This window comes from Gadus chalcogrammus, chromosome 2 (genome assembly GCF_026213295.1).
Source record: "Gadus chalcogrammus isolate NIFS_2021 chromosome 2, NIFS_Gcha_1.0, whole genome shotgun sequence".
Taxonomy (NCBI): domain Eukaryota; kingdom Metazoa; phylum Chordata; class Actinopteri; order Gadiformes; family Gadidae; genus Gadus; species Gadus chalcogrammus.
Genome location: NC_079413.1, coordinates 8,112,266 through 8,123,159, shown reverse-complemented (window position 1 = coordinate 8,123,159; position 10,894 = coordinate 8,112,266). Strand labels below are relative to the sequence as shown.

At 55.7% G+C, this 10,894-nt stretch overlaps 2 protein-coding genes across 2 annotated transcripts in view; one reads left to right on the top strand and one right to left on the bottom strand.

The window, feature by feature from the left end:
• Positions 1-4,787, top strand: gosr2 (golgi SNAP receptor complex member 2). The gene is made up of 6 exons (XM_056578921.1): positions 1-195; positions 676-740; positions 1,429-1,537; positions 2,298-2,430; positions 2,544-2,684; positions 3,493-4,787. Exons 1-6 carry the CDS (start codon positions 167-169, stop codon positions 3,652-3,654), a joined length of 639 nt encoding a protein of 212 aa, XP_056434896.1. The 5' UTR covers positions 1-166; the 3' UTR covers positions 3,655-4,787.
• The window catches only part of gpatch8 (G patch domain containing 8), a 25,400-nt gene continuing 17,477 nt past the window's right edge, over positions 2,972-10,894 (bottom strand). Inside the window, exons 7-8 of the mRNA XM_056578910.1 lie at positions 10,371-10,501; positions 2,972-10,129 (exon numbers count right to left, since the gene is read on the bottom strand). Of these exons, the coding sequence (XP_056434885.1) occupies positions 6,019-10,129; positions 10,371-10,501 (4,242 nt within the window). The 3' untranslated portion in view covers positions 2,972-6,018. The remainder of the gene's footprint in view (positions 10,130-10,370; positions 10,502-10,894) is intronic.

Genomic DNA, 10,894 nt, shown 5'->3' with positions numbered 1-10,894 from the left:
CGTTTCCGCCTCTCCACTTCCGTACACAACTATCAGCTGATGACGTGTGCAGTCCACTGCCGCTGCAGTTAGCTAAGCGGCTAACGCAAGCTTTCCTAGACGTCAGGATAAAAGTGAATTCTCTACTACAACACGGTTAAAAATAAGACCAATTCAGGACGCGAAAATGGAGACGCTTTATCATCAGACAAACAAGTGAGTGTGTCTGTCTCCTGAGTTGATACAGACTGACTTGAGCTAACTAACTTTATAGGGCGAATAATGTAAAGGAAATACTTCTTAGCTAATTATAGCCAACAAGTGAAACCATCACTTGTAATACATGCTAAGCATCATGTGTAATAGTGATCGCTAAAGGCTAATATCGTCAACTAACTAAACTGCAGGTAGCTTAATAGGACAACCGGGTAAACATTTCAGCACCACACACACCGTTCACAAGCATTCAATGGTTAAGGTTAAATTCAAGGCACCTGCAAATCAACATAAATGATAAGCTTTCGACAAATAAAACGCATTACTGTAAATATGCCATATTGTACAACTACGTGCAAAAATGTGCGACGTAGTTAGTAGTACGTCTTCTACAATGTGTTTGTCAAATTACTGTTCTGATGATTTAGCGTAGACTGACCTAGTCTGCTTTCCCTTTCTTTATCCCCTGTCCATCATTAGGGAGATTCATGAGGTGCAGTCTTATATGGGTGGTTTGGAGAAGACGGATCGAGAGTCGGTACACCGTGAGTTGACACGTATATGACGTGATGTGTACACGACTACACGTTATTTCAACTTCGTAATAATCAAGACCCCGATATCTCACTCGGAATCTTTCATTACTATCTTGACTGTTTTATTTTATTTCATTGCTTTTCTGTCTTTAGTTGCAGCCTAGAATGACATGGACGCATTAATCTTAGTTTCATGTTTTGAATCGTAGTCTTATGTTTTGGTGTAGTGGACTGGAAAAAATACTGGAAACATCTGCTCTGCGCCAAGCTGGTGCCTACACAGGAAGTACTTAGGGTGCGGGGGGCTTGGGTGGAAGTCTGGGTGTTGTGTGAGAAGCTGTACGAGTCATTTTCTAGATAATAATGGGAGTCAACCAGCCAGCTGCCCCATGACAATGACATCAACTTGCATGTTAAGGGAGGGAAGGATGTGGCAATGGTTACACTGATTGGAACGAACCGTCTGGACAAACTGGCACTGGTGTAGACCATTAAAAAAGCCATGAGTTGTTATTAAGTTGTAGAGGATATAATCTTTTTTGGGGCAATCTTGATTAGAGGTTGTCATCACGAGAACTGAACGTAATTACTGGGCTTCTTCTTTTGTGTTATCCCTGCATTCAATGCTAGCTTGCTTAATTATAAGCAGCTATTACCAACAGCTATTTTATTCCTCTCCTTTTTCTTTTTCTTCAAGTATTGGAAAATGACATACAGGCACGAGTCGACAGGATCTTCACACACGTAGAACGGCTCGAGATCCTGGCCAGTAAGGAACCTCCAAACCGTCGCCAGAACGCTAAACTGTGAGTTCCAAGTCCAACAAGTGTTTTTGTGCGGGCAAGGGGTGATCAGGAACCTCCACGGTGAAAGGGCACCGGGTTGGGGTCATGAGATAGCTCGTTCCCCTGCCCTGTGGCGTTGTGTCTCTCGCTCTAAGAAAACATCTCACTAAAGCCCCCCCGTCCCCCCGTCACCACCAGCAGCAAGAGCATTCCATCTGCATTGGGCAACGCGTCATTTCTGAGCTGGGTAAACAGGCCTGAGGGCAGAGCTCTTGTGATCTCCCGAGGAGCTGTGGTCGTGCCGCGGGGCACAGCCATGACGTCGAACAGGGGGGGGGGGGGGAAGAGTTGAGAGAGCCCCTGCATCAGCGAGCTGCCTTCTCCTCGTCACAGCCGGCCTCAGATTTGATGCACAAACCGGTTATTGTTCACCATTACGTATTTTGTATACTATTGACCATTTACTATTTACTTGTATCTAAAGAGACACTGAATTAAGATGAAGGTCAGTCATGAGTAGATTGGAGGGGAGGCAACTTTGCACAAGGATTTGTACCACCGACAGGTACTGGGATGAACCCAGTACCAGTACCCTGAACCCAGTATCTCTGCTGAGAGCACAACCTGCTAGCGACAATACCATCATTCCCGCTACTCTGAATAACAAATAGTTTTTACGGAAGGCAATGAGGTATTCACCACCTGAATTACTGGAAACACCAAATCCTTGCCGTAACACATTCAAGGGAAGAAAGCTAACCGTTGTCTGCTTTGAACGCAGGCGCGCGGACCAGCTCAAGTACGACATCCAGCACCTCCAGACAGGCCTGCGGAACTTCCAGCACCGCCGCTACCAAAGGGACGCCCAGGATCGAGAGAGGGAGGAGCTCATGAGTCGCACCTTCACCACTAACGTGAGTCTGAATGACATGATCCGAAACAAACGGGACGTGTATGAACCCAGCCTGCTGCTGGCACAGACCGAAGGAATTGTTATGGAACAAAACGTCTGTTGTCATCGTTGCAGGACGCAGATACCTCCATCCCTATGGACGAGACGCTACAGATGAACTCCAACTTGAACAACGCCCATCAAGGCATGGACGACCTTCTGGGCAGCGGCTCAAGTATCCTCAACGGCCTCCGAGATCAGAGAGGCACACTCAAGGTGTGTATGTCTTGTGTGTTTTGGATGTGCAATCACGCACACACGTACACGATCTCTGACACACACACACACACACACACACACAGTTGACGTTATTGTGTATCGTGATCACAATAGGGGCTCTCGACGGCCCAATCCCATTTCTACCCCTTACCCCTTCCCCTTCCCCTTGTTTTGAAGGGGTAAGGGGAAGGCGTAAGGCGTAGAAATGGGATTGGGCCAATCCCATTTCTACCCCTTACCCTTACCCCTTCAAAACAAGGGGGAGGGGGAAGGGGTAGAAATGGGATTGGGCCTAAGTGTGCCCATCAGGGTGAGTCTGTGTTCTGCAGGGAGGACAAGCTCTTCCTGGGTTTGAGTCGGCCCCTCTCTTATCAGGGTGTTGCCTCGGTGATCAGCCCGCCTGACCTGGCTGGTCATATGGTCTGGCCTGGAGGCCGTGGGAAAAAAAAAAAAGAGACTGCATTTCCCCACATCCAGTAGCCAAAGCTGGGCAGAGAGAAAGGGAGGGTATTTTCTAGAAGTTAACTGTTAATATATCTTTGTGCGCAGGTTATTATTGTTTCTAGACTCTAGTGGTTGACTCCCAGCTGTCGGGTACTGGGTTTGACGTTCACCTTCCACAGCCTGGCCTGTGGGCATCTTTGAGCAAGATATACCCGAGCACCTACCGGCTCTTTAATTACAGGTCTCCTTTCACTTTGGACAAAAGCGTCTTGACAAAATTGCTATCGGTAATTATAATGCATTGGTTTAACTAGTACTGTCCAGGCTTTTAACTGTCAAACCGTCCTAATGCGCCACACAGGGTACCCATAAGAAGATGCTGGACGTGGCCAACATGCTGGGGCTGTCCAACACGGTGATGAGGCTGATCGAGAGGAGGGCCACGCAGGATAAGCTCATCATGATCGGAGGCATGTTGCTCACCTGTGTCATCATCTTCCTGGTCATCAGATACCTCGGCTGAGCACACAGCCACACTCCGAAGGGGAGGCGTTTGAGACGCTTAGGTTATTTCTGGGGACAGGTTTGCACCACAGCCCTCCTGATATGTGAAGAAACAAAGATGGAAGCACCGTTTGGTGTTTTCTGTGGACAAGGATCAAAATCACCACGTTTTTCTTTTTTCAATGATTGTGGTATCGGTTTTCAATGTTGACTCTTAGTACTTGGTGATATTGTAAGACAGCTTAGGTATTGCATCAAGTATTTAATTTCACCCCAAGAGGACGTTGATTTAACTTTGGGTCAATGACCTCCATGGTTGATTTAGCCATAATATTTAGCTCAACCTGAACCTGAAATCCAACAGATTTAGATGTAGAGTATTTCTTTCTGTTTGCCGTCTTATCTTTTAATATCTTATCAAGCATCCATTCTGTTGTCTTTTTAATACTTGTGCCACCGACGATGGAACTGGAGAAACAGGACTTTGGGGGAATGCTTTTAAAGTGATCATACTTAAAATAGGTCTCCCAATTTCAAAATGTTTGATCAATGAGGATTACGATGGACCAGTCAAACTATGCTGGTTACAGGGACCTTTTGTCACCTAATACAATACTGTTGTTGATACTTAGTAACCGTAGGATTCACATTTGGGTCCAATCTCACTGAGTCAGTGTTTTAGCGGTTATTTGAATAAAGAATTAGTGTACCTGTGATTGTTGTAAACATGATTTTAGAAAAATGCACAACTGCCATTCAACAAATCTACATTTGCTAAAGGCAGCTCACCACTAGACTACAACAAACTTGCCACTTTACTTCATCCCATGTGAAACCTGGCTTTCTGGCGCCACCTAGAGATTTGTTTTAAATCAACCCTTTGTGCCTTCAATTGGGAGAATTACCTGTGACACACTTGTGCTATTGTTTGTTTACGCTTTAGTTTTGATCTTTTTTGTATGAAGTTTTGCGGTTGGCAAACTAGAAACATACAAACAACGAAACTCAAAAAAGATTTTATTTGCACAAGCGTAAGATTAAAAAAACAAAACCTCGCTACTGTTTTACAAATCGGTATCCTTCGACATCGCCGGCCTTAGCAAAGAGTTTGGAAAATACCTAAATAAATTACACATGCATGTGTCCATTCTTCAATGTTGTTTATCACCCTGCCTTTCCAATAGTAGCTCCTACTCCCTAGAATGTTAATGTTTTAAATGCAGCAATTGTATTTACAAAATTACACAAAAAGCTAAACTGAGCCTTTTTATCTTTTAAAGAGCATTTTTGGAAAATAACTTAAAAACAAGAAAAATACAATTATTGCAGTATACTACAATCATTGTTACATGATGCAAAAAGGAGCATCTTGACGTACAGATGTCAGTGCAAGTCAGGTGTCCCCCCCCCCGCCCCTTCCCCAACCACCATCGCCTCCTATGGGCCCTGGGAAAAGGACCTTCATCTCCCAGCAACCAGGGTGGTAGGGGGACTACCTAGAAAGGTTATTTCCTCAATTAATTCAGAAAAAAAACAAACAATTACTCATTCATGTGACAACTCAGACCAACATGGGCACCACTGCATAAAAGTTATTACGGGCGTCATATTGGTGGGATTTTCTTTTTTTTCACATTACACACCGATTTTATTTACAACTTAACTTTTAGCAATTGTTATTTAGCTAGACAGCCCCTCCGGGTGGCCCAATATATAAACCAGGTTGACTTGCTGCAACATAACTCAATATCCAGTAGACGCTAAGTCACGGCTCGCTAGAGACATCGGGGTACATTACAGAAGCGGCATCTTCCCAGTCTTCCTACGCTTTGTGCTGATCTCGATCTTTCCCTACAACATGATTCTGCTGAATCGCCTCAGCCATTGCGGGCCACTCTTATTTTAGGCTGTAGGAAATGGTTAACAGCATTGTAAAACGACAATCATTCTTTTAACGGTTTGAGGAAAAAAAAACGAAATACTCCAGTGGTTCCTTTCACGTATGTTTCAACATTAATAAACAAGCTTGTCCAAATATACCCTAGAGTCCACGTTTAGAGCACCCAGTGTAAAAACATAACGGGGTAAAGTGTTGCCATTACCGTGAATAGAAATGATCTTTGCAGCCAGAAGCATGTAATAGTGTTCATTTTGACCCTTTTTAACGATGCGTAAACCGCTGTCTGGCTGCGCAGTGCACCTCGATCCAGGTGGTGGTTTGTACCGAGCACCAGCCGCCGGTGGGCCGCCACCCTCACATCGGAGGGGGTCCCCCCACCCCGGACCTCTCAGCTCAATCCCTCCTTCCCCCCCCCCCCACCCTCGTCAGGTGCGTTACCTTCATTTCATCTCCCCCACCCAAAATCCACCGTCACCTCTTTCCTCACGAGCCGTGGTTAGGAGGGTGTTGTAGGTCCTGCCCTGAGAATATCGGGTGGAGTAGAGGGTGGAGCTGGAGGGCGGCAGCTGCCGCGGCCTGCGAGGACCGGGGGGCGAAGAGGGTGGGGTAGAGGGCGGCGTGGGGCATGTGGTGCAGGGCCATGGGCGTGTGGTGGAGCGCCGAGGCGGGGATGATGTGTATGGGCTGGCCGGAGAGGAAGGCCGTGTGGTGGGCGGGGATCAGGCCGTGCCCTATCGAGTGTCCCAGAGAGTGTCCCAGGGTGTGACCCAGAGAGTGCTGCAGGGAGTGGCCCAGAGAGTGGCCCAGGTGGGACAGTGAGATGGGCGTGAGGTGGTGCTGGGGGATGTGGTGCACCTGGGCCAGCTGGGGGTGGGCGGGGTGGGCGTGGTGAGCGTGGTGGGCGTGGTGGGCGTGCGCGGGGTGGAGCCCCATGGCGGCGGCGTGGTGCTGCAGTATGGCGTGCTGCACCGTGGTGATGGAGGTGGCCGAGGCCATCGACACGGCCGGCTGCTGGATGTGGATCTGCTGCATCTGCTGCGGGGCCGGCTGCATGCTGGCCGCCGCCGCCGCAGCCGCCGCCGCCGCGGCCGCCGCCGAGGGGAACGTCTTGACCTGCTTGGCCATCAGCTGCTGCTGGATGTGCTGCTGCGCCGCCTGCTGCAGCTTGCCGTACTTCTCCATCTCCTCGGGGGTGAAGGTGATGGGCTGGCTCTCCAGGGGGGCCAGGCCGTCCTCCTCGGGGTCCATGCACTCGTCCTCCAGGCTGGGGGGAGGGTAGGAGGGGTAGCCGTGCTGCATCGGGGGGTGCTGCTGCTGCTGCGGCGGCGGCATGTCGGCCAGGAGCGGCTCCAGCATGGCGCCCTGGGGCATGTCCTGGCCCGGCTCCCCCGGGTAGTGCGCCATCAGCGGGATGGCCTCCTGCTCGAACGCGGGCTGGGCGTCGAGGAGGAGCTGGGGGTCGGCGCAGGGCCGCGGCGTCTCCTCCGGCGCCACCGCAGAGCTCACGGGGACCTCCGCCTTCTTTACGGGGGCTGCGGGCGGTGGGGGCGGAGGGGGGAACTCCCTGATGGGCTCCACCAGTATGACCTCTCTCTCGGCCTCCGGGGCCTTCGCCCCCGGCGGCTTGTCGGCGTCGCCGGGCCTGATGAGGGGGATGATGGCGGGCCTCTTCCCCGACTGGAGCTTGCCGAACAGGGGCAGCATGGCTTTGCCCCCTGCCGAGGGGGGCAGCTTGGGACCGAAGTAGCCCTGCGGGGGGTCCTTGATCTTCCCGCCGGCCTTGCTCCCCGCGGGGGGGTCGTCGCCGCCCCTCTTGGACTGCACCTTCTCCAGGAGCTGCCGGGCCGTGAGGGAGTTCCTCTGGTCCCCGGCGTCCCGGGACGGCCCCGTGCGGTGGGGGCCCTGCAAGGCCGACGGCGCGTGCCCGCTGCGGCCGGCCGCGCGCGCCGAGCGGGGCGACTGCGAGCGGTAGATGCGTGAGCGGTTGAAGTCGCGGCGGCGCTCTGCGCTCTGGGCGCGGCTCCGGGCCCCGCCGCGCCGCGGCGAGGCCTTGGCGGAGAAGCCCGAGGAGCGGCTGGCCGAGCTGCGGCTGCGGCTGTAGCTGCGGCGCCAGGAGCGGGCGCTGCTGCTGCTGCTGCGGCTCCGGCTGCTGGAGCTGCGCGAGCTGCTGCGCTTGGCCCGCGGCCGGCCCCGCCTCTTCCGGCGGGCACCGTGGCTGCGGGAGCGCGAGCGCGAGTCGTCCGAGGACGAGGTGGAGTAGTGGCGCCGGTGGGAGCGCCGGTGGCCGCCGCCGCGGCGCTCGTACTCAGAGTCTGACGAGCGCTTGGAGCGCCGGTGGCGGCGCCGGCCGCCCGTGCTGTAGCCGCTGTAGCTGTCCGAGTAGCTACGGCTGCGGTGGCTGTAGCCGCTGCTGGCCGCCGAGCTGCGGTCCGAGCTGCTGGAGTAGGAGCGGCTGCGGGACGCCTGGCCGTGCGGGCGCCGCCGGCCCCCGCCGCCGCCGCCCCCTCCGCTCCGCCGCTCCCCGTCACGCCGGGAGGAGCGGCTGCGGGAGCGGCCCGAGTCCTGGCTGCGGTGGGGCCGCTGCTCCCGGGGGCTGGAGCGGTGGTGGCGGGGCCGCTTGGCGCCGCCCTCGTCCTCGCTCTCGCTGCTGGGGGGCCGCCCGGGGCCCGTGCTCTTCTGGGCCGCCGCCGCACACGAGGTGCTCGGGGGGGCGGCGGGGTCCGTCTTCTGCCTCTTGGTGCCGTTGTGCTCCTCGGGGCCGCCGGCCTTGGCGTCGGGGGCCTTGCCGGAGCCGCCCTCCTCCTCCACTGCGGACGGCTTCGCGGGGGCCTCCTTGGCGGGACGCTTCCTCTTGCCGGGCTCCGTCCCGGAGGGGCCGGCGGGGGCTGCTGTGGCGAGCGGCGGGGGGACAGAGGCGGCGACCGCCTTGTCCTCCGCTTTGGGCTTGGGCTTGGGCTCCTTGTCCTTGGCCGCCGCGTCCTCCTCCTTGTCCTCCACCTTGTTGCGGCTCTTCTTCCGTTTGTGTTTCTTCTTCTTCTTGGGTTTCTGCCCGGCGACGTCGGCCTCAGCCGCCCCGTCCTCCGCCGCGCCCTTCTCCTTGTGTTTGGAATGCTTGCCGGATTTCTTGTGCTTCTTCTTTTTCTTCTTCTTCTTGGCGGCGGCCACGGCGGCGCTGCCGTCGACCGCCGTGGCCGGCTCGTCACCCTCCGCCTGCGCGCCGTCCCCCTTCGCCGCGGGTTGCTCCTTGTCCGCGCTGGGCCCCGGGCGGGCCGGCGTCGACTCCCCGTCGGCAGTTGGGGGCGCCGCCTCGGCACCCTTCACCGCCGCCTCCTCGCATGGTTTTGCGGACTTCGCAGCTTTCCCACCACGCGCTCCTTTGTTCCGGGAAAGCTTGAAGTCAAAATAAAGCGGATTGCAGCTGTAGGACAGGGAGGGCAGCGCCTTGGTGAACTCCAGCAGCTCCGACGGCCACTGCAGGGTGGTGCTCTCGTCTTTGCTCAACACCGGGAAGAAGGGGCCGGTGGGGATCTTCGGGCCCGAGTGGGCGTCGGCGGCCTCCTGCTTGGGCCCCTTCTCCGGTACGGGAGGGGGCCGGCCGGGCTCGGCTGCGAGCTCCTCCGCCTTCACCTTGGGTGAGGGAGGGGGCGGCTCTGGGTTGGTGGAGGTGTTCACCGCGTCCTGCTCCTTCTCCTGCTTGCACCCTGCAGGGCTGGACTCTGCGGTGACCGGCCCGGTGGGACTATCCTTCACCGTCTCCTTCTTCTTCTTCTTCTCCTCAGGCCCCTGCTCCTCTGCCGCCGCCTCCTTCTCCCCCTCTTCGTAGTCCCCGGCCTTGAGTTCACACTGGTCCGTGGCCCTCATGAAGAGCAGGAACTGGAAGCGGGGCTTCACGCGGCAGTGGGTGGGCGGCGTGTAATGGTAGTACTGGGGCTCCTGGCCGGCGTAGCCTTCCTCCCTCCTCATCATCATCTTCAGCTTGTTCAGCGTGGCTGCCAGGGCGGCGCCGTCGTCCTGCGGCTGCGACGCCTCCTCCTCCGTCGCCGCCACGGCCGCCTCCGGCCCCGTCACCGCCGCGGCCGCCTCCGGCCCCTCGTTGGCGCCGCCCCCTCCCCCTCCTCCGCCCTCCCCTCCCCCCCCGTCCCCTGTCCCCCCCTTGGGGCTGTCCGTGCCGCTGGTGGACGCCGCCTCCTCCTGGGCGCCCGCCTTGTCGCCCTGCTGGCTGTCGCCGTCCTCGTCCTCGTCCTCCGCCGCCTCCTCGCCGTGGTCCGAGAACACCACCGCCGCGGTGACCAGCTTCACGGGCGCCTTCTTGGCGAAGGAGAAGGACACGCTGACCTTGGAGGCGGCGGCCGCCGACGGGGGCGAGGAGGCGCTCCGCTTGCCCAGGGAGAAGCTGACGGCGGGCGCGGCGGCGGCGGGGGGCTGGGGCGAGGCCTGCCGGGCGCTGGGCTCCGCCGGGGCGGGGGGCGCCTCGACGGGCGGGCACTCGACCGGGGCGAACGGGGTCTCGGCGGGCGGGCTGTCGCCGTCCTCCATCGACTCGCCGTCCACCTCCACCGTGGTGGGCTTGAACATGGGGCCGCTTCCCGGGGTGCTGGGACACAGAACACAGGGGGTGTGAGGACAGGTTTGTGTTTCTCATCGTTGCCGTTTATTCATTCTGTCCCTCTCCCTCCTACATTTGTTCCAACCCCTAAACAGTAGCGTACTCCTATCTGCATTTAAAGAGACAATTGTGACTACAACTTGTGCGATCCTTTGTTTCTAGGCAGAACTATAACTACAGTCTTGGGAGTAGTTGTCCAGCAGGGGGCGCTAGTGGCGCAGGTTCTTACCGGTCCTGTTGTTTCCGCTGCTCGGCCAGCTCATGCAGCCTCCGCAGCATCTTCTCATGCTTCTTCCCTCCCTTCCGGGAGCGAGAGGACACATTCCGTGCAAACTCTCTCTGTTTGAGCTCTTTAAGCCTCTGTATTAAAAAAAATGAACAGAAAGTTCACATAATCTTTAAGGCAGAAAGCCAATCCAATAATGTATCTTGACAAACAAGAACAATCTTGTTATTCAATTTGTATTTTTTGATCTATGACTCCATCCCATGCAAGTTTCCGTCTAGAAGAATGGACAGGCTGCATTTATTATTAATTGTCAAGGGGCTTAGCAGATGCTATTATTCAAAGCCATTCGAGAAACATCAGATACAAGTCATGTAAGGTCGGGGGCTGGAGTTAGGTGTCTTGCTCAAGGATCCCAGATAGGCTGTGGATATCAGGGACAGAACCCAGAACCATTTGTCTGGGACTCAGACACCCTAACCACTAGGCTAGACTATCCTGCCTTCTGGTGGGTCAAACCTCCCGTA

Coding starts and splice junctions, on each gene's coding strand:
- gosr2 (XM_056578921.1), top strand. CDS start 167: ATGGAGACGCTTTATCATCAGACAAACAA. Junction 741..1,428: donor GGATCGAGAGTCGGTACACC/GTGAGTTGACAC, acceptor TTTTTCTTCAAG/TATTGGAAAATGACATACAG. Junction 2,431..2,543: donor GTCGCACCTTCACCACTAAC/GTGAGTCTGAAT, acceptor TCATCGTTGCAG/GACGCAGATACCTCCATCCC.